The sequence below is a fragment of the Myotis myotis genome, unplaced genomic scaffold (assembly GCF_014108235.1).
Source record: "Myotis myotis isolate mMyoMyo1 unplaced genomic scaffold, mMyoMyo1.p scaffold_m19_p_2, whole genome shotgun sequence".
NCBI lineage: Eukaryota > Metazoa > Chordata > Mammalia > Chiroptera > Vespertilionidae > Myotis > Myotis myotis.
Window position 1 is genome coordinate 213,924,868 of NW_023416324.1, and position 24,845 is coordinate 213,949,712.

At 49.4% G+C, this 24,845-nt stretch overlaps 2 protein-coding genes and 1 long non-coding RNA gene across 7 annotated transcripts in view; 1 reads left to right on the plus strand and 2 right to left on the minus strand.

The window, feature by feature from the left end:
- The window catches only part of HLCS (holocarboxylase synthetase), a 159,310-nt gene extending 138,175 nt beyond the window's left edge, over positions 1 to 21,135 (plus strand). For 4 of the 5 annotated variants that reach the window (XM_036348273.1, XM_036348271.1, XM_036348269.1 and 1 more), the window contains 5 exons: positions 11,675 to 11,742; positions 13,392 to 13,552; positions 14,766 to 14,880; positions 16,458 to 16,671; positions 18,074 to 21,135. In XM_036348273.1, coding sequence (XP_036204166.1) covers positions 11,675 to 11,742; positions 13,392 to 13,552; positions 14,766 to 14,880; positions 16,458 to 16,671; positions 18,074 to 18,245 — 730 coding nt within the window. In that variant the 3' untranslated portion in view covers positions 18,246 to 21,135. Of the gene's footprint in view, positions 1 to 11,674; positions 11,743 to 13,391; positions 13,553 to 14,765; positions 14,881 to 15,490; positions 16,020 to 16,457; positions 16,672 to 18,073 lie in introns of those variants that run through there. The other variant, XM_036348270.1, reaches the window with a different exon arrangement.
- On the minus strand, positions 1,536 to 5,570 carry LOC118675453. Its single transcript, XR_004973916.1, has 3 exons — positions 5,418 to 5,570; positions 3,218 to 3,263; positions 1,536 to 3,061 (listed from the first exon to the last, which is right to left on the minus strand). It is a non-coding gene; the product is annotated as an uncharacterized LOC118675453 (long non-coding RNA).
- Positions 21,136 to 22,540: 1,405 nt separating the features above from the next.
- The window catches only part of SIM2 (SIM bHLH transcription factor 2), a 43,202-nt gene continuing 40,897 nt past the window's right edge, over positions 22,541 to 24,845 (minus strand). The window contains exon 11 of the mRNA XM_036352408.1: positions 22,541 to 24,486. Within this exon, the coding sequence (XP_036208301.1) occupies positions 24,062 to 24,486 (425 nt within the window). The 3' untranslated portion in view covers positions 22,541 to 24,061. The remainder of the gene's footprint in view (positions 24,487 to 24,845) is intronic.

Below are 24,845 nucleotides of genomic sequence, written 5' to 3' on the forward strand. Positions count from 1 at the left end.
AGGGAGTGGACCGAATCTAGCAAAATGGAAATGGAAGAAACATCAGACTAGAGCCAACCAGAGGGATGACAAACAAGAGAGACTTCTCCCTGACCACCCTCCCTGGCCACCTTCTGGTGGGTGGGCCAGGGCTCAGACAGCTTCCAGCCTGGTGTCAATACAGGCCAACTAGGCACTTATTTATTGGCCAGGAGACAACCACCACATTCACTTAGCACTTGGTAGCTTTGTCAGGGTTTTCACAGGTCTTTTCTTAAAAATAAAAATAAAAAATTAATATATTGCTTTATTGATTTCAGAAAGAGGAAGGGAGAGGGAGAGAGAGATAGAAACATCAGTGATGAGAGAGAATCATTGATCGGCTGCCTCCTGCACGCACCCCACTGGGGATTGAGCCCACAACCCCGGCATGTGCCCTTGACTGGAATCGAACCTGGGACCCTTCAGTCTGCAGGCTGACATTCCTTCCACTGAGCCAAACTGGCTAGGGCTCACAGGTCTTTTCTATCTTCCACACCATCATGTGAAGTTGGATGGGAAATGAGGTGATTCCTCTTTTTCCAGAATCTTCTGTGGCAGAGGACCTCCGACAAGAGTGCAGTGGTCTGGAATGTGGGAGCCGCCCCCTCTCCTGGGAGAGGCTCTGCTGTGGAGTCTCTGTCCCTCCGGCACATCAGAGGGAAGAGCTGACGTTAACTCGGTGCCCACGGCGTGCCAGTGCTCTGCTCAGGGCATCCACGCACAGTGACACATTCACTGCTCATGATGCCCGGGGGGTAAGAGGTGGGGCCTCGTTTCATCTACAAGAAGCTTGGGGCTCAGCATAGGCTGAGGACCCTTGGGGCCCCCAGCGAAGTGCCTGGCTGGGTTTCTGTGAGCCCCTCACTCTGGGGGCAGTGCCTGCTGATGGTGACGGTGCTGGCTGGAGGGCCACACTCCCCAGAGACTGGCACTGACTCGCCAGCTCCCGGTAGGATTAAGGAAGTGCTCCTCCCACCGGGGCCCTGGGGGACGCTGAGTCACATGGACTTAGAGTGGAAGTGACAGTGTCCCAGGCAGACCAACACGGACACACGCAGGCACACACACACCGCCAACCGAAAAACCTGCGCAGTCCCTGCTCCCGGGGTTTGTTCAGTACTTCCTGGCCCCGACACGTTCCCGCTCTGGGCCAAATGCAATGCTGTGTGTAGCTGAACTTATTGACAAAGGGAGCGTCCTTCCACCGTGTTCAGGTCTTTAAATGCAGTGTCGGGCCTGCTGTGCCTCAGCCCTCACGTGGAGGGAGCTGCCCCCTGAACTCTGACCCGTCGTTGCCCGGAGCCTGCAGTGGCCCCTGGGCTTTGTGTTGCTAGTCACCCTTCTGTCCGAGTCTTTTCTCCTTGTTTGTTCACGTTCAGCGAGGATGTAACTTTCCTTAGAACTTGTTTGCATTCTCCCCTGTAGCTGACATGGCATTTCAGTGAATAGGAATCCAGTATATAAATGTTTGTTATTAAAAACTACCCCTCCCCCGCCCCCATGACTTGCTCTATCATTGTTTGAGATGGTTCAGGATGCCTTTAAAAATTTTTTAAAAAGAAAATGAAACAAAGAAAACCCAAGGAAAAGATTTATGTATTTGGTTGGGGGAGGGAGAAATTAAACTTCTCATAATAGTTTTTAAATTAAATTTTGTACTCGTCTAAATCCCTTCCTTCTCCACCCCTTCCTCTGACATTCCCTCCCTCATTAAAACAGGATTTCGATGGTATTCACAGGGAAGCTGATTTACTGGAATAAAGAGGTTCTTTAAGTTTTAAATTTTGGAACATTCCCAGTGTGTCTGAACCCGGGTTTCAGATTTTACTGGCATTTTGTTGGCAGAGCAGCCTTTGGAGCCTGTCCTTATTTGAGCGTGTTTCCTGACACCTTTGGCGGTATGGTACTATGTTTTTTAGATTTAAAACAAAATTTAAACAGAAAAGCATATATAAACATATACAGAAGATTGATTATAAAATGTCAAGCAAAATAAAAGGCAATAAAAACTCTCAAAAATTAACAAATGGAAGAACTTTCTTTTTAAAGGGGCAGGAAAAGGCAGGATGAAGACAAAGATCCCAGGAGAGAAATGTTTCCGGAAACCCCAGGAAAAGCTCCCTTTTCATCTGTGCTAAAGGTCATCTCCACACACAAGTGTCCTGTTGAAATAGGGCACGTGGTCGGTGACTGCAGTCACCAGGGCCACAAGAGCATCCACCTGAGATGAAGGGAAAGCTTACGGAGGTGAAGGCAGGGTGGCAGGACCCTACGTGGGTTGGAAGCGTCTCCAAGACCAGCCACAGAGGGGATCTCCCCCTTTCCATCCTGGGTCTGAAGGGGCCAGAGAGGAAATAGTACTTCCCAGAGCCCTGGAGAATGAGAGGGTAGAGACGGGCCCAGCGTTGGGAGATCCACTGAGTCCTAAAGCCAGCGTCTCCCTTAATGGAGACATCGTGAGCATTTCCACAAAGACCAGGCGCAAGGCCAGGATGCCCACTCCACCTCTATTGCACATCCTCCCAGAGATACTGGTCCTTGCAAGTAGATTAGAGAAGTCAATTAGAGGCACACACATTGAAATAGAAGTAAAAGCGCTTCCATCTGCAGCGATACGGTAGTGTGCCCGGGGAAAATGAAGTGAAACAAAAGAACTCGGTAAGGGAGCAGGATGCATGTCCTGCCAGCACCGAGCCCCACCACAGGCCACCCCCAAGGGGCAGCAGGGCAGGCAGAAAATGGAGTTGGGAAGGGGTGATTGGAAAATGACCATTTGAACTAAAATCTGTGATAGAATTGGATTCTGAACCAGGTTTAGTCATGGGGGCCATAAACCCAGCATATCGTGGAGCCAAGCCCTGCGTGAAAGAAAGGCCCCTTGTCCCACTGAGTGAAGAGTTAAGCTGGTGCTAAGCTTTCTGGTCCAACAGGCTCTGGCAGGCTGCTGATCTCCGGCAGGGCGGGGCCGACGAAGGCTCCGAGCAGCTCTGAGGTGTGCGCCATGCGGGGCAGCAGGAAGGGTGACATCCAGGGCAGCGAGCTGGTGAAAGAAGCCATGGTTTTGAGGCCAGTTGGCAGGCAGGACATTCTTCCTCATAATTACCCATGAGTGGCGCGGCACTGGGTGGAAAACGGGCCCAGTGAGGGCCTGAGTGGTGGGGTGGGGCTCCCCTTTCTAGAGGAAGAAATTCATTACCTTCACGTTGCTTTGTCTGCCTCGGCGTTTCAGCAGCCTCTTAGCTCTGCAGGGAAGGAAACTGCTTACAGTAGCACTTTATGCAAATTGGGTGAGGAAAGTTGGGTGTGTTTGAAGCAAAAGCATGTAGAGAGCAGGGAAAACTTGGGCAAAAAGACCCGGCTAATGAACTTGGGTGCAAGTGTGCTAATTTTAAAAACTTAAGATGACTCTATTTCAGTTCTTAAAAATGCAAAAACCCCATATTGATTTTATTCTTTGGGCCTATATTTTCATAACTTTCCAGAAAACGTATAATCCGCAGAACCATCAAACTTACACAACTGGAAAAAATGCATTTTAAGAGATTGGTGGCATGTCTGCCTTCACATTTTGCTTTGTTAAAGGAAGAGATTCTTTGATAGTGACTCAGGGAGTGGGCCTCAGAGCCAGGCAGTGCTGGTTACTTGCTGGGACCTCACCAGGCTCTGTGGCCCCACTTTCTCATCAGTAAAATGAGACCACATGGCAGTGGCCTTCACAAGAGTCATCAGTGTGTTTCAGTGAGAAAATCGCTCATAACCGAGGGGCCCAGCACACGGCTGGATGCTCAGTAAATGGAACCATTTGGGTTATATGAGTCCAAAACCTTGTGGTGCTTTCTGAGTACCTGGAGATCCATCCTTTGCCTGTACTTGAAAATCCATGGCTTATCAATCAATTAATTAGTTCACAAGGCCTTGGAGAAATGTTAAAGTGGGTGTTGGCTAGTGTACTTGTCATATAGTCAAGAGTGGGGGGTGTGTGTGTGTCAGAGAGAGGGAGGGAGAGGGATGCTAGAAAAACATTTTATAAAATTCAACATTTTGATAAATACATTTAAAAAATGGGAATTAATGGGAATTTTCTTAATAACATTGTGTATGTGTCCTAAAGATAACATCCTATTTTGTGGGAAAACCCTAAGAAATAAGGGATCTATTAAGATCAGAAGAAAGGCAAGGATGCCCACTATCTCCCCTTCACATTGCTCTGAAGGGATTAGCCAATCCAAGGAGACAAGAGGAGTCAGCTACAGGCATGATTGAAAAGGGAGAGAAACTTGATCCATTTGCAGATGATCTGATGGTATACCTGGGAAACATTAGCGAATCAGTGATCCTCTCATTGATTAGTAAGGGAGCATGATATAAAATTAGCATATTAATCAATAGTCTCCATTTACACATATAATAACCAGCAAAGGCTATTAGGGTATGCATTTACAATAGCACAAGTAAGATAAAATACCTAAGAATGAATTTAACAAAAAATGTGCAAAATTTTACAGGAAATAACTTTAAAACGTGTCTAAAAGACACAAAAGTTAACTTGAACAAATATAAGATGGCCCTTGTTCATAGATGGGACAACGCTACATCACAAGGATGTCAGTTCTTCCCAGGTAACTCACAAATTTAATACATTTGTAACAAAATATCATTAAGTAGGTTTTTGTGGTTTTTTTTTTTTACCATTAACCTAGACAAGTAGATGCTAAAGTTCATTTGGAAAAATAAATATGTAAGAAGAGCCAGGAAGACAATGAAAAGTAAAAGCCATGAGGTGGTACTAGCCTTGCTAGATTTTAAAGCCTAAACACTAAAGCCTCTGTCATTACAACAGTGTGATACTGGCACATGAATTAATGAGACCAGCAGAAAGGAATAGAAAGTCCAGAAACAGACCTGAGCGCATATAGAAATTTAGTGCATAATAAAGATAGCATTCAAATTCCTATGCCAGGGGCAGACTTTTTAGTAAATGGTCCTGGGACAATTTGATAGACATTTGGGAAAACCAGACCCCTACCTTTCCCCATACATAAGAGTAAACACCAAATGGGCCAGGATCAAATTTAAAAAGTGAAGCCCTTTAAGGCCTGGAAACTAGTGGATGGATTCCCGTATCACATGGGCCTAGGAAAGGCTATGAGGACACAGAAACAAGAGGCAGTTAAAAAAGAGACTGATACACTTGACTACAGAAACGTAAAAAATAAATTTTGTATGGTACAAAACACCATAAATAATCAAAAGATAAACAATGAACTGGAAGGAAATACTGGTAAGATAACACAGATTAGAGCCCTAATAGTACCTAAATATAAGGAGCTGTTAAAAATAGGTGAAAGACATGAATAGGTTATTCACACTATACACACACACACATAAATACATACCTTAAACATTTGAAAACCTCACATACATGAGAAAGGCAAAGTACAACTACACTGAAATGCCATTTCTCACCTATCAGATTGGCAAAAGCTAAAAAGTATGCCATCACCCTGCGTAGCCAAGGCTCTGGAAAACGTATGCTATCCACGCTGGTTCATTAGTAATGGAGGGGTCTGGCACTAGCTCACAAAGCTAAGTATGCATTTTCCTTCTGACTCAGCATTCCACTTTTAGAATTCACCCTGAAGAGACACCATCAACAATACCGAAATCCATGTGAACAAGAGATTCATTGTCCTGGCATTTTGGACACCACCTAATGCTGATACAGATACATCAGGACGAGTTGAATAGCTATGCTACATGCACACAATGGGTTACCACTCAGCTGTAGAAAAGAATGAGGAAGACTCCATTAACTTAGAGTAAGTTACAGTTTCCAGGTTATAGTAACGGGGGTGGGGGGTGGGTGGGAGGGGGACAACACAAAAAGCAAAGAAGTATTTCCAACTGGTAACTTTCTCTAAGGAAGAAAGGCAGATAAGAAAACACACATGTGTCTGTTCATTTGTGCAGAAAGAAACATGGGAGGAATAACCGGCAACTAGTAGTGAGATTAGCTGAGCTGTTATTACGGAGAGTAGAGGAAGGAGATCTAGGTGGGAGGGGTGGGGGGGACCTGCCACTCCTCGGGGTGTGCTTTTCTGTACAGTTCTGACCCTGGACCGAGTTAAAAATAGAAGAGAAACAAGATGGGAGCGGGGACCCTCTAATGGAAGACAGAAGTACACTTAAGCCTAACCTTAACTCACATGAATAGCATAACCACACTGAAGTGAAAGGAAAAGGAACTTCTAAACATAATATTTACCATAGCCCCTCAGGCTAGAGACAAAAAGAACTGTGCATAAATAGTGAACCCTAGTTAGTAAGTTTGTTTTTCACAGTAGCATGGGTCAGCAGTTCTGAAACCACTCTCTGTGTATTACAGTGTTGAGCAAATAAGTAAATACATTTGAGATAATGTGAGCCAGATTCCTCAGCATTGGAGAAGGAAGTACCGATATAGAAGGGAGATAGAGTGAACCTCATGCCGGATTGTAATTGGAGTTTTCACTGAACTCACGGAGTTTAAGGTGGATGGATGGGTCTATGGAAGGGCGGGAGGGAGGTGAAAAACACACTCACTTTTTAGCTATTTCCCGGCACTCAGATTTGTTTTATAAATATCACTCTCCACGAAATGGAGCCAAACCTCCTTGCATAAATGGCTGATTCCAGGGCTGGGGCTGAGAAAGTGCAAACGGAGCCTGGAACCTCTTATGCCAGGAAGTAAGGAAATGGGGAAGGTGGCAGGGCCCTCTCAGGAGGAAGCAGCCAGCTTGAAGCAGCGTCCACTGGCCGAATCTAGGGCGGTTGAGCTTCCAATTGAATAATGATCATAAAGATACACCCTTTTGAGTGAGAATTCCCAGGTCCATTCTGACATAAATAAGTAGAAGGATAAATAAGCAGGGAGAAGGAAAAGCGCTCACAGTAGTGTCCTGCAAGCAAATACGAAATAGGTGATGGCATCAGAAAACTACTGTTTGTCAGTCATCAAATAAATAATCGAGTCAAGCAAAACTCATCCACAGAAACAAAACTAGTAGATTAAGTTCTGTGAGGAACATATTTATCTTTCCAGAAGTACTTCTTAATTACAAGGGAAAAACAGGAACTTCACAGTGCAAAAACCTGGCACACAGCACCTTAACCAGGTGGGGCAAAGCCGCTCACTAATATGAGGTGTTCATTATAGGGAAACTGAGGGGGGATGGATGGGGTGTATGGGAAGAGAACTCTGTACATTCTGCTGGTTTTCTATAAACTTAAACCTCAAAAAAACAAAGCTTAGTCATTTTTTTAAATGCTGTATTGTGACACATGAACATATATGAAATGGGAATTTCTGTGTCTACGTAATTTCCCTGAGCACCGCCACCCTTGCTCATTTACTGCAGCCGCTTTGGGGCTGGGGCCTCAGGGTTGGATGTTTGCAGCAGAGGCCATATGGCTCACAAAGACGAAAATAGGATGCCGGCCGCTGTGTGCAAGTCTCCCAGCCCAGAGGCACCTGCCCAGGGACTGCACCGGGACTCAGCCTGCCACCTCTGCACAGGCCACGTGCTCCGCCAGGCATCCGTGCAAGGGACAGGCGTGGCAGCACGTATGTCATGTGAGCTACGGGAGGGTGCGTGCAGGGAGCCCGTAACAGCTCGGCAGCTGCTGGCCTTGGCATTGTGAGTCTGATCTCTGGGAAAGGAGATGACTCACCAACTAGTGAGCTGACGGATACGTGCATAACCTACTTGAAGGAAGGTTGGGTTTACGTAACTCTTTTATAGCACATTCCCTGGTTATAAAATGAATGTACTCTCAGTGTAGGAATATTGGGAAAGTCAGAAAAGTATGAAGAAGAAAATGAAAGCCACTTGAAATTCTACCACCCAGAGATGACATAGAACAACACAAAAGATGTTGAACTCGTAACAGAATTGTGCCTCCACGTCCTGGAGATGACGGCGCTAGCATGTGCCCTGGATTCTTCCATCAGCGCACCTGGGACACAGAGCCCGCGTAAATGGGACCATACTGCCGCTGCTAAGCCTTTCCTCTTAGTTATTAACGTAGCAAGAATGCCCATAGCTGTGTCAACAACATCATTGTACTACCCCAAGTAAGGAATTTTTCCAGTTGTCAGAAATGTATTTTGTAAAACATACTGATGCGTTTTTGTTTTTTTTTTTAATGGGGAACATGTCTAAAAGAATATATACTTTTAGTAAGAAGAGGAGATGGTGTCAGTGGGTAGCTCCGGAAGGTAAAGACAGGATGATATGATGATTTGAATGTCTTCGTTATGTTCCGTGTAATCTCTGGGTGGTAAATTTTCAAGAAGGACTTCTATGGATGGCTTATTTTCTGCTTTGTACTTATCCATAGTTTTCAAATAATTATACTCCTTAAAATGACCGCAGCTGATATTTTGTGTTATATTTCCTAATATCTTAAGAAGTTTATCTTAAACGTCATGGAAGTCACGCTGTGTATAGCATCTCCACTGGTGAAGGGACTCTCGCATGTGGGGCCGCTGCGATTCTTTTTGGCTCCTCTGTCATGGACTGTTGGCACCATTTCTGATTTTCCATAATGTAATGCTGTGATGAGTAGCTGTGTCCCAAATTCTTCTTTCTCCCTCTGAATGCTGCTGAGGCTTCGATCTTAGAAGCACAGTCACCGCGTCTGAAGGCATAACATTTTTAAGGTTCTCATTGCATAAGAAAAGACTGGCTTGAAGCATTTCTGCTCATTAGTTACTGTCAGATAAGCTCTTACTCATTGGTTATAATAAAAGGGGACTACAGATAACTGACTGACTTAGTTATTTTTAAAGCAGCTCTTTAGTCCTGTCTTAGAAGTGTTTTTGAAGTTAATTAGATATTATGTCTGAACATAAAAATCATGCTTTCCCCCCAAAACTTTTCAAATAATTTTAAAGGTAGCTAATCAGGTTAAAGAAAATTTTAAAAATAAAGAAAAAGTTTTACCAAATCTCACTCCTTCCCTTTCTATGAGTCTTACATAGTTGGAATAAAAGTATATGTAGTTTTGTGTCCTGCTTCTGTAATGTAACATTCTATTGCGTGCGTCTATTGTTGTCACAGCCTCATAATTATGATTTTTAATGCCTACAAATTATTCCACTGACTTCATATATGACAGTAACATAACCATTCCCTGGCTGGATGCTTAGGCTTTTACACATTTTTACTTGTAGCACTGTGGTGAGTGTGGACTGTTTCCTTGGTTCAAAACCCCAAAGTGGATTGACTGGGTCTGAATTTAAATTTTTACTCCTTCAGAATTTTCACTAATTCGTACTGGCCTGTCTTCTAGGTTAGTCTTAGTTTTGAAGTTTCATTCCAACGACCTCATGAAATTCATATGTTCCCATTGGCAGAGCACCCAGTAGGTGCTGTGATGTCCTTAGGAACCTAAGTGGCCAGGACACTGCCCTGTTTGCAGGGGGACTTTTATGGGCCGGGATGTGTCAGACATCGGAACGCTTTCCTTGCAGGCCCGCTTGGTCCTCCAGTGAATGCACTCGGCTGCCACTCACACAGCCTTCTACTCCACAGCCTTTGCCAACAGGAGAGAAGCTATCCGGAGGCAAGGCGGTCATCATTGTGGAGCCCCCCGTTTTCCTTTCTGTTTCCTTTGGTGAGAACATCAAGTCGGGATGGAAATGCATTGCGGTACCTCCTGGCCGCTAAAGCAGACTCCGGCGACTTCTTATGGAGAGATGCACACGTTACCAGGTTCATAAATGCTCCTTTGTTGCCTGTGGCCGTGCGGTTTGGCCCCCAGAGTTATCTCAGATGCACAAATAAATCCGGCGGCCTCCAGTTGTCTCCGGTTCAGTGTTGCCCCCTTCCCCGCTTGTCTCCCTCCTCGCCGTTTCCTCTTGGCCTTCAGCGCACAGACCCGTCTTCTCATCAATATGCCCTGTTAACTGCTGCCAAGCCTCCAGCAGCTCAGTGCATATGTTCCCTTAATCATTTCTCTTTGTTCTAGAAGTCTGTGTTTGGTTTCTGAATACCCGCCTGCCCCCAGTTCCGCCAGCACCGTCGTTGGCCATAGCGCATGGCTGTTTAGGTCTGTTTAAAGAACATCCTAGATTGCCTGGCATGGAGGGCGCCCGCAGTCTGTGCACAAGGTGCTAAATCACCCCTCTCCTCCCCGAGAGCCCCGGCCCTGCCTTGCCCAGGGGAGGGCCGGCAGGGCCCTCTGGGGCGCAGAGGGGCCTGGAAGACAGTCTCCCTTCCTGCAGGGACAAAGCTCCCTTCTCAGGCCTTTCCGCTGCCCAACACAAGAAAAGGACGCTTTCTTGTCTAGGCACCGTGGCTCTCAATGGGCTATTCATGGCGTCCAAGAGAAATACCTCTGGAGCTGTATTTCACGGGAGATGGAAGGGGCCTGGGCTGTGGGCGGTGGGCGGCCTGCTTGCGGGGATGCCCTGTGCCTGGGGCCCGGCCCGCCCCTACCCGACGCCCCCACCCCACTGGCCGGGCTCTTTCAGCAAGTACAGGGCTCTCTGGGCTCCTCCCCCCTGGGGCCTGCACACACGGGGCACAGCTCTGCGAGCCAGGGGCGCACGGAGGCACAGGGTTCTTTGCTCTGCTCTGAAGTGTTCTCCTCCTCCTCTTCTTTGTAACGTTCCACTCGCTCCTGGAGCCCACAGGAGGAGGAAGAGCTGCTCCAAGCGCGGGCTTTCTTCAGCCCTTTCTCCTCGGCCAGGGGCGCTGTGGAACCCTGGAAACCTTACGAGAAACGTTGTTTATACAAAATACCATCTCTCCCTCCTCTGTGCCCTGGCCTCTTCCCTCCTCCAAAAAGTAGTTCAAAGAGGCCCAGCAGCGGCCCTGATAAGTGGGCAAACCTGATCTTTGTTTATGAAATCCCACCATGAACTGTACCCGCGCAGAACCTGGTCAGCCGCTCCCGGGGGTGAGAGAACGCCGTCCTAGCACGGGGCCAGCACATGGAGGACATAGTTGGGAGGAAATTCGCAGAATGAGGCTTTTCCCCCCTTGCCTTTTCAGAAAAAAAGTGACTTGCCCCGTTTGCTGGAGATACAGTGCACTTTCCTACCTATCCCCTGAAGGGAAGTTTGTGTTCTTTTAAGTGAAACCAGTTTAAAAGCAGAACTCAAGCCGAAAGTGATCCAAGTTCTGCCTTGTTCTCAGAAGGTGTAGATTTATTTACTATAGTTAAAGCATAATTAGTTCTCAGGGGAGAGTGTATCTTTTAAACGGCTTTATTGCCACCATATTGGTTTTCTGAATAATCAGAAACTTCTGTTATGATTATGTTCTAGGGTTCGAACAGAAACGCACTGTAAGTAGAAACAAATGTCAGGAATTGTTAGTTGTCACTCGAAGAGGGGACAGCACATCAGAAAGAACTCAATGGGATATTCCAAAGAACTATAGTCTAACAGCGTCTTACACTGGGGTGCAGCTCAGGCGGTATGCATGCCTGCCTCCTCAGTCTTCCGGAGGCGGGGAATGGGGTGCAGCCCAGGAAAGCCGGAGGGTGGCCTTCCTTACCCACACGTTCACAGGTGAGTGTAAACAGTGTTCCCCTCTTGTCCGCGCCGGAGGATCTCCTGCCCGTGTCCCTGTTCTGGCTGACCAGTCTTTCCCACCATTTGCAGGTTGATGTTTGAGATGCCGCAGGAAATGGGTTTAATAGCCATCGCAGTCCGCCAAACACAGGGCAAAGGTCAGTCATCTTTTGTTATCGTTTGTGTTGGGTCTGTTTTCTAAAACTGGTGACGCTCGTGGCCAGGAGAGCCCACTGATTGAGTGTGCTGGTCCTCAAGGTGACTCCACTTAGAAGTCATTTGTTTTCACCCCTCCCGCCCCCGCCCCTCTGCAGTGGAATGGAGGAGGGGGGAGTTGATCAGAAGATTGAGCCTGAGTAGAATGAAAGCACTCTCTCAGACGGAGATGTTAGTAACCACCTGACATCTGCTTGTGATGGCTCTAACATCTTGTGAATTCTCCCTCCTGACACGTTCTGGGCATTGCAGCTTGTGACCCATCCCAGTGCTGTAGAGACGTCATTTTCCTGAGGGACCCTCTGTGTCTCTACTGAGTGTCGCACGGAGGGCCTTGCATCTGCCAGCCCCTGCCCCAGCTGACACTGGAATTTGCATGGAGCCTCGCCCATTCACCAAGTGCCCACAGAGAAGCAGAGGGCTGCAGAGAGCTTCCCCACCTGTGCCCCTCGGAGGCCGGAGCCCACATCCTTCCAGAGCTCATTGTGTCTGGCCGAGAGCAGACTCGTGTTCAGTGTCATGCAGGAGGCACCGGCCCCCGCCCCTCTCCAGCCCGGCCAGGGCCAGGCTGACCCACATGTGCTTTTAACCCTCAAGCTCTCGTGCCTTTCTCAGAAGGAGCAAAGAAATAAGGAATCGGTTTCTGTTTCTTTCTCTTAAACATTTCTCAATCCTCACCCGAGGATATGCTTTTATTATTTTTAGAGAGAGACAGACAGACGAGAGAAACATGGATCGGTTGCCTCCTGTGCGTGCCCCAACTGGGGATCGAACCTGAAACCTTCTGGTGTGCGGACGACACTTCAACCAACTGAGCCCCCAGGCCACGGCTTAAACATTGCTTTAGAACATAAAGAGAGAAACATTTCATTTTACTAAAAGCCATGGCACTCAGTATGGTGGTTCTTAAAAAGATGGAAAAACTTTGATTAGCTATACCTCCCATACTTGTCTCCTGATTTATGTTTTAAGAAAAATAACTCAGACAGTTAATATCAGGGATCACCTTTTAAGTTCAGCTTCTTTTTTTTAAATAACAGTGAGATATAATTCACATGCCACCCAGTTCTCCCGTGTAAAGTTTCCAGCTCTGTGGGTTTTAACACAGTCACAGGGTTGTGTGACCCTCACCACAGTAGGAATCAGTTCTAAAGAGGGGCCTCCCCTGCCCCGGCACAGACCCAGGGCCTCCCCTGCATGAACATAGACCAGGGCCTCCCCTGCCCCGGCACAGACCCAGGGCCTCCCCTGCATGAACATAGACCAGGGCCTCCCCTGGGTGATGTAGATGCGGCCCAGTCCTGTCTCTCGCCGGCATGGCCGTATGGTGAGAGTTTAGACTGTGAGTGATGTTCTGACACGGGAAGACTGAATCATCAAAGCACAGATGATGTGCTCACAGAGGCAGAACAGTCTGCTAATTACTGGGGCTTGTTCAGCAGCAGAGCTTCAGGTCTGGGGCAGCTTCTCTGAGTTAACCCCAGAGCACCCAGCACCTTCCCCAGCCCAGGAGTGTTCAAGGGACGGCCTTCCTGTGCGGCTCTGTGCATGTGGCGAAGTGGCCAGTTTCCCGGTGGGGCCTGTCTTCCAGGGCGAGGAGGGAACACGTGGCTGAGCCCCGCGGGATGCGCTCTTTCCACGCTACTGGTCTCCGTCCCACTGAGGTCCCTGCTGGGACAGAGGATCCCGTTCGTCCAGCACCTGATGTCCCTGGCTGTGGTGGAGGCAGTCCGGTCCATCCCCGGGTACCAGGTACGTGCGGCTGCCTCACCGGGGCGTCCCCACCGTGTGTGCAGGTGCCGGCATGGTACATGTGCAGCATGTGTTTGCATGACGGCTGCATGTAGAACCTTGGCCTGCTCTTTGCCACGTTGGCAGCAGCGCCCTGGAGTTTGTAGCTGCTTTAGGCGCCAGGATGGGCTTCTCCCCGGGGCCCCTTCTGTGCTGTTGTCAAATAGCCACAGCCGGGGAAGGACGAGACTTGTTTTTATGGAAGCACGTTGGACTGGAGGGCTGTTTGTGTTTCCGGTGAAAGGCTTGTTTTATAGGCCAGAAAATCCCTCTCATTTCCCACCCGTTCCCCGGCCTGTGCTCAGCAGGGCGGCTGGGGCTGCAGTTGCGCAGGCTCGGCGTGCGGTTTGTCTGGGACGCTGCCCCAGCCGAGGGGACAGATGTGCCCGCTCCATCCTTCCTGTTGGGGCTTTGGTGTCAGGGACTAAGAAGACAAGGAAAAGGGGGCGAGCACCACAGTGACTAAAAGCCGTCTCTCCGGTACCTGCCCCACCTGTCAGGGAGAATTCCATGTGGCCATAAAGAAGGGGTGTCCCCTGCCTTCTCCCCACCTGCAGCTCTTACTTACGTCGGGCTAGACACGTTCATGGGATTAATTCCCGAGGCACGGTGCTGAGCGTGTGGCTCTCAGAGGAGGCTGGTCCCTGCGTTTAAACAGAGCGGCCCGCCAGTCCCGAGCTGCAGGCACGCCCTCACAGTCACCGCGAGCAGGACCTGGGTACGCTTCAGGCCACCACGGTATGGGTCAGCCCAGGGCCATCTTTCTCGCGTCGGCTCCTTGACACCTGAGAGCCTTATTCTCCCCCCCCCCCCCCCCCCCCGCCTGCATCTAGCACGTGGTAGCTGCTCCATGGTGGTTGATGCTGAGAAAATGAACTGCACTCACCAATAGGCATCTTCAGGAAGGGTTTTTTTATGATAATAAACAGTGATGGGGGAGGGAAGAATGATGCAGTTAATGCCAGATATGTCCTTGGGTCCCTCTCCTTGTAGCCCTGAGAGGTGCTCTAACACTGGCTTGTCCCAAAGGAGTGGTTGTCATTCTGAAAAAGAAGAGGGGTGAGGCCCTGGTTCTTGCTTTCCAGGGTGCTCTGTTTCTCTCCCTTTTAGCTGGAGGCCTCAGCAGGGCCCTGGTGTCTGTGACGCCTTCATTAACATGCAGACTTCCCTTTAGGACATCAACCTTCGGGTGAAGTGGCCCAACGACATTTACTACAGTGACCTCATGAAGCTTGGCGGAGTTCTGGTTAACTCGACGCTTGTGGGAGAAACATTTTATATTCTTATTGGTAAGTTTTTAAAGCCTTTCCCCCAGCATTTGGCTGTGTTGGGGGAGTGAATTATCATACGAATTACTTTTTCTTTGAGTCCTGTATTATAGAATGTGTGCAAAATAGGCAGATTAGTTGAAAGTGCTTCGAGGGGTTTATTAGCCTTCCCATCTATGGCCATGGAAACCAAATTGGTATCATGTCAGATGCATTTTCCTACACCTTCCTACACTCCTGCTCCTTGTTGAATTAGAAATGGTGAAAGTCCTAGTAAACCACAGTGAGATAGCACCTCACACCTGTTAGCATGGTGTGTATCAAAAAGATAAGAAATGACAAGTGTTGGTGAGGATGTGGAGAAAAAGGAATTCTTGTGCCCTGTTGGTGGAAATGCAGATTGATGAAGCCACTATGGAGCTGAGGTTCCTCAAAAATTAAAAATAGATCTAGCATATGACCCAGAATTTTTGGCATCGTGTACACTGAATTCCATGCCTACACTCTAGATGCTTCCAGGATTGTGTGCAGAGCTAAATGAATGAACCAACGAACCCCTGCAGAATCTGCTCTGTTGTTGGAGTTACTTTTGTTTTCTAGATGTAAATGCTATTGCTTTGTTTTTTAATAGGCACATATTTTAAAAATACATGCTGAGGCCAATCAACCCTTCACTGCACTGAGAATGGATCAGAACATTGACCGAAGGACAGCGCTAATGTAAACGTCATTGTTCTGTGTGAGGAGCGTGTGGGGTGTGTTCTCAGAGGCCTGAGAACACGGTTGCCTTGCTGCTAGGCTTGCAGTGTTTCATGGCTGACTGAGGGCCCCTGTGAGGTTGATTCAGGGCCCTGCTGAACACGGGGGTTCAGCTTCTCTGAAGGCTGGTGGCTCCCGGAGAGACGGCGGTGTGAGTAACAGCAGAGAGAAGCCTGTTCAGGCCCCGCTGCTGGTAACGCAGCCTCCTGAGGCCTGGCTTAGGCGGCCAGCAAAGAGCCACTGAAAAGGGGTTGGCCCCTCGCCAGCAGCTAAGCCTAGCACTGAAGACATCCAAGGATAAAGCATTAAAAGATCTGTTCTAGGGTTATTCCATCACCAGGCTTTGAAACCTCTGAATCCACAGTTTACTCCTTAAGACCTGAATAAAATTCTCTTTTCAAGCATGTGTTCTGTTACTCAAGTAGGAAAAGAAACAAGAGCTTGTCGGTGCTGAGCTGCAGGTCTAGGCTGGACCACACGAGCTACCGTTTCAGAAGCAACGCTGAGAAGTTTTGTCGTCCCCCCCCCCCCCCACACACACCGGCTTCTGTTTAACTGAATCAGAAGTGGCTTGCTTCTTTCCATCTTATTGCCAGAAGGTGGGGATGGTCCTGGCTGGATGGGGGCAATGAAGGAAGAATGGAAAGATAGATGGGCGCAAATATATGTGTCCCTCCGTGAGTGGGCAGCAAAGTGCACATGGATGAGGGCAGGGAGGCAGGAAGCTGACAGTGAACGCTGTCCCTCCTTCCAGACGTTGAGACGTTGACAGGAACAGGTGATGCCATCAGCAGGTTGAGCTGTGCATGTTTTTCAGTTGTTTGTTTGTTTTTGACCAGGCTGTGGATTTAACGTGACCAACAGTAACCCCACCATATGCATCAACGACCTCATCACAGAATACAATAAGAAGCACGGGGCGGACCTGGCGCCCTTAAGAGCTGATTGTCTCATCGCCAGAACGGTGACGGTGCTGGAGAGCCTGATTGACACGTTTCAGGACGCAGGGCCCAGCGGGGTTCTCCCCCTTTATTACAAGTACTGGGCACACAGGTCAGTGCTGGCGCCTCTTCGTTCCTTATGAAGCCAGTAGGTCAGTCTCGTCAACTGAGAAACTAAGCCCCCGTCGGCCTAGCTTCTGATGGAGAAACCTGGTGGACACGCCTCCCTGGACAGCGCCGCCAGTCCCAGGCCCGCTGACCTCCCGGGATGCGCTGGGAGGGACCCCATCACTGAGAGGTTTCCTGCCAGCATGTTTAAGCTGAATCTAATTGTGAGGAAACAGACAAATGTAAATTGTGGAACATTCTAGATAACAATGGTTTTCAAAGTGAGCTTCCCCAGGCTGTGGGAACTTGGGGGGAATACCGATTCTTGAGTCTCCCTGACAACCTTCTACATCAGAAACCCCAAGGCTGGGCCCAGCTTTGTGCTCTGACAAAGGCCCCAGGGGATTCCCAGGCACTGGAGTTTTTGAGAAGCCTGATGTGCGCCCACAGGCCTCTGCCTTCCCAACGCCAGTGCCTTAGGCAGGCAGGTGGGCGCTTTCTGAGAGTAAAACGCACGCATGGCATGAAGTGCGACATGTGCTGCATAACTAGATGCTGCTGGGAGGGAGGCGCCCCAGAGGACGCTGCTAAGGAGACAGTGGGAGATGCGAGCTTGTGGGGTGTGAGGTCATGTTAGTGCAGCACCGTTAGTTCCCAAGGGAGAGTGCTGTTAGGTTCTTCAGGGCTGCATTCTCATTCGTAGGCGACACATGATGAAGCGTCTGAGTGTCATGATATTGCAACTTATTTTAAATGTCAGCCCCCAGAAAGTGTGTATGTGTGATCAGTTGATATGAATTTAAGTAAAGGGAGAGTATGAGATCCACTGTATTATTTTTTCAACTTTTCTATAAGTTTGAAATTCTTAAAAAAAAAAAGTTGGGGGAGGGGAATTCTGTACTTCTAAAACTTAAAATTGTATACATTTGGAAAATATGTAAAAGAGAACTTTTCAGCTCAGCTTCTTTTCCCGTAACCTCAGCCAAAACACTTAGAGCGTGGCCAGTGTTCTTAAAAGTGCTCGAGTGGGAGGAGGGGGAAGACCAGCGGCCACTCCTGCCCTGGCCGGTGCTCAGTGGGTTAGGGCGTCATCCCGAGGTCAGGGCCATACAGGAATCGACCAGTGAACGCATAAATAGGTGGAACAGCAAACCTCTCTCTCTGCCTCTCTCTCTAAATTCAATAAATACGTTTTAAAAAATAAAGAGGGAAGCAATTCCTAACTCCCTGTTGGACTTGCGCACACCCTGGTCATTGAAACAGCTCACGCGGACTGTGAGGCGGAGCGCAGACAAGGCATCTAACCTCGCCTGGCCCAGGCCCGCACCCCACACCCCTTCCTGTCAGGGATCAGGACTGTCAGCCGCGGCCCATTCCCGTGACCTCTCCCTGTGCTTTGTTCTCAGTGCCCAGCGAGTCCGCCTGGGGAGCGCCGAGGGGCCAGAGGCGTGGATCGTCGGCCTGGATGACTCCGGGTTCCTCCAGGTTCACCAGGAGGGTGGCCAGGTGGTGACTGTGCATCCGGATGGCAACTCCTTCGACATGCTCCGCAACCTCATCGTCCCCAAGCAGCGGTAGTGTCGTGGGAAGGCGGCCGGGGGCGCGCCGAGCGGGCCTGGCGCTGGGACCACTCAGGACTGGCCCCGGGCATGGCCACCGCAGCAAGCATTCCAGTTCGGGCCTGCTCTTTCCTTGCCCACAGATCTAGAACGCTAGCTTAGAGGTGTGGGCGAACGTCCTCTCCCTCCAGTTAACCTGTTAGTCCTTGAATTTTGTTCTGTCAGTTATTTCCTCGGGTGATGGGAGATCTGGGGGGAGGGTTGCTGCAAGGAAAAGGTTTAGTTCAGGTAAAGCCCTACCAAAGGTGTGACATTGTCCCCCCTCTTGGGCCTGGACGTGTGTTTATTGCAACCCCCCAAATATTTTTACCTGGAAACCACAATGGAATAATTCAAACCTTTCCCATCGGTGGAGACCTTTCCCCCTCGACTATTAAAAGGCAAATCAGAGACAGCTCCGGGCTGCGTGTTGGCAGGCGGAGGTGCAGCAGCTGTTTACAGCCCCGGGAGGCTTCCTTCGGGGCAGACTGGCACTCCTGCGGAGGCGTCACTTTTGTGTTAATGAAGAGACCGGCAGTTGGAGGTCCAATGGCAGGATCTGGTGGCCACAGAGGCGCGTCAGCTGGGCTGGCTGCGATGATCGTGCAGAGGAAATTGGTTAATTACTCTGACTGGTTTCTGAGCTCTCCTTTCAGAGCTTTAATTTCACTGCTTATTCTGAAGTGATGGGATCAGGGTCAGGGCCCTTCAGGGCTGATGAGGCCTTGCCCAGATGTGGGTACGCCCGGGCTGACAGCTGGGGATGGAGGCTCACGCTCCCAGGGAGGCCTGGGAGCTTTGGAGCCCGTGGAGGCGGCTTTGGAACGTTCTAGTGAGACTGCTCACAGGACACAGAAGCACGTGGCCTGGTATTTGTCAATCATTATTTTTTGCCCCTTCTGATACAGACAAGAAAGAAAATGTGATTGATTTGGAATGCCATCATTTAAGGTGTGTGTGTGTGTGTGTGTGTGTGTGTGTGTGTGTGTGTGAGAGAGAGAGAGAGAGAGAGAGAGAGAGAGAGAGAGAGAGAGAGAGCTCACTCTTTAAACTATCTTCAAAATCTGATATACTAAGTCTCCACCGAAGAACAAAAGAAAGGAAGCCTTTTGATATCCATTGCTGTTTCCAGATGTACTCCACGCTTTTTCCATGTAACTGCTATCTCTGTTGAATGTGTGAATCATGCATATTACTTTTCAGCCTTAAAAGGCCGATTTTTGCCCACTTTTCTCTCTTCCTGCCAGTCCCAAGTGAAATTAGCGGAAAGAAAACTGATGGCGCTCTCAGCTTTGAACAAAACCGCCTGATTGTGCAGCCAGCACCATCTTCACCCGCCCTCAGCCGGTCAGGCTGGAGGAGATCAGTGAGTGCGCCCTCAGCCAGGCACAGGCAGCCCCGCAGGAAGGGAGCAAAAGAAGGTTCAGTACACCCGCCCAATATGTGTTTTTTGGAAATGTAACTTTTTAAAAAGAACTTCAAAAGTAATTTTTGCAACTAAGACTTCAATTAGAATTATTCCCCCCCCCCCCCCACCCCAAAGGTCACTCTCTTCTAAATGCCCAAGTCTTCTTTTGGAGTTAGTCCCAAGTGTAAATAGAAGTTCACCCCACCCCAACACTACGAAACGGACTCGCCCTTGAGAGGGGTCTGCAAAGCATCACCAAGAAGAGCGATCTCGGGTGCATTCATCGCAGACTTGGTAACAGAAGGCAGGTCATCTCTCAGAGCCGCCGTCATTACTTGCCCGTTTCTTTGGGGGTTATTTAATGAAAAACATGCTATGTTTTGTTTTAAGCTGAAGTTCTATTCTGGACAGCTCTGTTTTGGGGGAAAAATGTTATCATTTAATTTCCTTTCTGTAAATTAAAACTAATGAAGTGTGGCCATGTCGGAGCAGAGGGAGCTGCGGGCGGCCAGCCTGTGTGTGCGAGGCTGCGCTTACTTGTGCCCCGTCCCGTGTCTTCAGGGAGACAAAATGGACTTGAAGCAGATGCTGAGCTTTTCCTAAAGCCGATTCTGCCTCAGATGAACCAAAGACTTTTTGAAATTCTGCTTCGTGTAGAGCAGCTGCATACAGACATTTCCTTAGAGCTGTCAGCACCAGAGGACCGCCCCCTCCTCCATGTGAGGTGACCATGCTCCCGGCAGTCTCATCCCAAGGAGCTTTTCAAGTCTTAACAGAAACTGCGTGGTCTTCAGTTTCTGAAACAGGACACTGAACTCAGGGTTGGTGTGTGCGTTTAGGACATGGAGTGGTCCCCCCGTGTGGAGGCTGCGCTTGAGCATCTGACAGGTTATGGGCAAGGCAGGTTTGGGGGACACTTTTAGAAGTGCCTGCTAACATAGGATCCGTCGGAGCTGGGCTTCCTATGGCCCATGGAGCAGGGGGTGAGGAAAACCACTCCTGGGGGATTTCCGGAGCCGGCCGGGTAGCCTGGCTGCATGCACAGGGCGTGGGCTAAGTGGGAAGGATTTGTGTCTGGCGTGAAACGGTCCTGGGGTTCATGGCTGCAGCACCCTCACTTGTGACCAGACAGAGAGGTAGATGCACAGGCCCAGGTTGGGTAGCACACCCTGCCCCCACATACGCCCCACAGTCTGAAAACCTGGAGAATCCAGCCTCACCCAGCAGATTGAGAATGCAATGAGACATTTTAGGCTGACAGTCTGTAGACCCGTTTGCTGCTAACAGACAGAAAACGGAGAATCTTTATTCCTGGGTAATTGCTATGCATATTCGAAATAAAAGGAAGTGGCGACCTTTGCATTTTTAGCTTTTCAAAGAATCGTGTCTGAAAAGTAACTACTTTAAGCCGATGCCTATAAAACACACGTCTACCAAAATAAACTTTAAGACTTTCTATACAGTTTGAGCTCCTTGTTATTTTTTACCACAAGTTTCATTTTTAAAAATAGACAACTACTTTTGGTTACAGTATTTTTATTCATATTTAAACATTTTTACAAAATAAATAGTTTTACAAGGTAAGGAATATGTATGTATTTCTAAGTATTAAGAAGCCGGTGCTTTTTTAAGACGTATTTTTGACAAATGTATTGTGTCATACAAAAGAGAATTCTTATTCCAAAGAAAGTTAGCAAAACCCAAAAATAAATCAAAAGAATAAGTGTTTGAGATGAAAAATAAATTTAATAAAACAACTTAATGTAAGTTTTTAAATTTAAAATAAATTGAATGCAACAACAAATTAAAGAACATACTTTGTTCTTGTAGAATTTTTTCTTACTCTTGTATTTTTTCTTACTGCTTGATCTGTCTTTCCAGTTTTAAGATTTAACCTTATAGATCATCCTTAAGTTTAGGATCAGCTTGAATAATGCATTTTAGATCAGGGCTATGATTCACTAACCATTTTAAGCTACTGCAATTTTCCAGCATTTATTTGAAAATGTTTTTATTCCATCTTATCTGTGGCAGTCTACCTTAACTGTCTTACAGTTACCATAAATTACAACTTCAGATAGACTTTATACAGGAGTCGTTGACCGTATAAACCGCTCCCGACCAGAGGGTCCAAGGGAGGAAGACGTGGGTAGAACTTAAAAGGACGGGGTGAGGAGGGGACATGTGGAGGCAGAAAATACAGGCTCTTGCAGATCTCTGAGTGGCCCTGCTTCCTACCCTGTTCACTTCTCTGCAAAGGTATGAATGGAATGGCTTTTCTAGAAAGGGCTTCTGTGAACATAAAGGAATTCCTTTCCCTGGGAGGCCCTGTGGAGGCCCTGTCAGTCTTGAGCTGGGCTTATTTCTCAATCCATTGGGTTAGGACCCACTACAGTTTGTGTGTGTGTGTGGGGGGGGGGGGGGGGGGGGGGGCTATTTATTAAAATGCTTCCTCTTCCCCTGCCAGGCCCTCACAGAAATCGAGAAGTGCTATCCCCAGCTTAATGTGCAGCCTCTCAAACATGGAGGTAACACGATTAAGTTGCCATAGTAACTGCTTCTGTTAAGTTTGCACTGAGCTGCTGACTGCCTGCTGCCAACTTGCCTAGGAATCTTACTTCACGTAAGATGTTTAGACAAGGGAGTCTTCTCAAGTACATGCACACTCTTTGTCAAGCAAATCTGTAACAGTGCTCTTTCTTCATGGTGACCTTTGATCTTAAACTGCCCCGAAACCTTTGTGGTTTGTTTTTTACTAAATGTGGCCCCCAATGGCTAGTAACAAAGTAGATGCAAAAGCATTTTGCTGTGCTTTATTGAAAAATGTCAGGTGATACACCTGCTCATCACACCTCCACCTTCTGGGAATCGCGGTTTCATTATGAGACTCGTGAGCCTAACAGTAACCCCTCGGGTGTTTTAGGTGCACGCACTCGCAAAGGGCTGCTTGCTAATGAGGTACGGCTAAGCGCAGGCCGGCAGGGCGGACGTCCATTCTTGTAACCCAGCCCCTGGCTGAACAACAGGTGCTCCTCAACTTGCAAATTTCATCTCAGACCACACGCTGCCCGGGAAGGAGGCAGGTCCTCACAGTGACACTTGGTTGGCAACAGGTTTCACATTTTCTCAGTCGAAGGTGCACTTTGGTTCTAGGATGATGAGTTAAAGACATTTGTGGAAAGCCCTTCCCTCAGGTGGGTCTTCCCGAAAGTAAACCATTTTTGAAAAACCAACACGGAGTGTTCATGGTGTGGAGCAAATTGACAGATGGTGGATCGAGGCATTGAGCTATGACACAACTTTTAAATGGTGAAACCCTGAAACAAAACTCTAAAAATGGAAGTATAAAACACTGCTGGTGCTTTATGAGAGGTTTCTGTTGGCCTGTAACAGACATGACGTGTTCGCCTGGAGTTTTGCTGCATAAAAAATGCTGCAGACTGTGCACATCATTTTCATGACATGCCTGGAGCGCGTTTTCTCCCGCGAGGCGCAGTCCACTGACCATGTCCCATGTTGCACATGCAGTTGAACTCACCAGCGCTGGCAGCAAGCACGGCCTGGGGATTGCAGGGCCAGAGGGTTCTGCCTTGTAACCCTGCCTGACAAGGGTAGCCAATCGCATTGGGCGCCTAAGTCACCCACGTGTCCATCTCCTAAACTCTCTGGCTGTGTGCATCCTTTTAGCATTTAATGCTTAATATTCTGAAGGCGCTGCTCTTGGTGTTACCCAGAGCTCAGAGGAAGGAAGAGCCTGTGGATGTACTTGAGAAGCACGCTCGCCACCTTGGTCTCAGCTTGTAGGCTTTTTGTATTAAAGAGTTAAAACAACGTTTCATGAAACTCATGCATGACTCTTAACGAGAATTGTCTATTCATGGGACTTAGGATAATCACCTTCTGCCTGGACTTAAACATCTGAAAGGGCTCCGAATGCAGGAAGCCCGCCCCAGCCCCACCCCGCATATCTGACCGCGTCAGGGTGCTCTCCTCCCTCAGGTGGAGGGCACTGGCGGAGCCAAAACTCCTCCAGTCCCACAGCGGGCGGTGCGCATCCCGGGCAGGCAGGGCGCGCGAGCCTGATTTCAAAATAAGGACACCAGGCGGCCCCAAACACGGGGTAGTTTGAGGTCACTCGTGGGGCTCTGCCCTTCAGGAAAACCCGGCTCCTGGAGGACCACGGTCGGGCAGTCGCTCCTCGGGCGGGGGGCAGGCCTCTCCGCCGGCCTTCACGGCATCTACGGTAAAAATCTAACAGCGGCGGGGTGCTAGTAAAATAGTCGTCTCTGTATAAATTAATTTAAATCGTGCATATACAGCTCGCCCCTCTGACCTCAGCTGGACGCTAGGACGCCGGGGCCACAGCGGCCTGGCCGGAGCCGGCCGGGTCACCTGCCGTGGGTGATGATGACCGAGGCGCCCAGGTAGTGCGGCAGGGGCGCGGCGGGCGGCGCGGCGGCGGCGGCGGGGCCGGGGGGCCGGGGCCGGTGCGCCGAGGCCGCCGCCTCCGGGGCGTGGGGGCCGCAGGCGAGGGCGGGCGGGGCGGGCGCAGCGCCCCCCAGCGGCCCGCGCCGGGCCAGCACGCGGTGGTAGTTGAGCAGCACGAAGGGCAGCTGCGCGGGCGCGGGGGGCTCGGGGGCGGGCGCGCAGCACTCGGGCGCCGCGCGGGCCAGCGCCAGGCGCGCCCCTTCCCGCGGGGCCGGGCGGGCAGCCTTGGCCGGGCCGGGCGCGGGCTCCTCGCGGTAGTGGCCGCAGCTCGGGAAGCTGGGCGGCGGCGCGGTGTCCTCGCCGAACCTGCGCGCGGGGACGGGCGCTGCGGGGACAGGCGACAGGTTAGACATCCCGGAGGGGAAGCAGGGCCAATGCCTAAGGCGCCGCCTCCGCCCCTCGCCACCCGAGCTCAACCCGCAGTCCCTGCGCCTGGTGCCTCCCGGGCCCGCGTCATCCAGTCGTAAGATGCGATTTGCAATGTTCCGGTGCCTCGCATTAAGGCGCGGAGAGCAGGTGAGATGACTAATACTTAATTCAATACAACATATCCCAAGTATTTCACGGGACGATCGAACCATGCTTTGTGCCCTGGCCGGTTTGGCTCAGTGGGTAGAGCCTCGGTCTGCGGACCAAAAGGTCCCGGGTTCGATTGCGGTCAAGGGCACATCCCTCCATTACAGG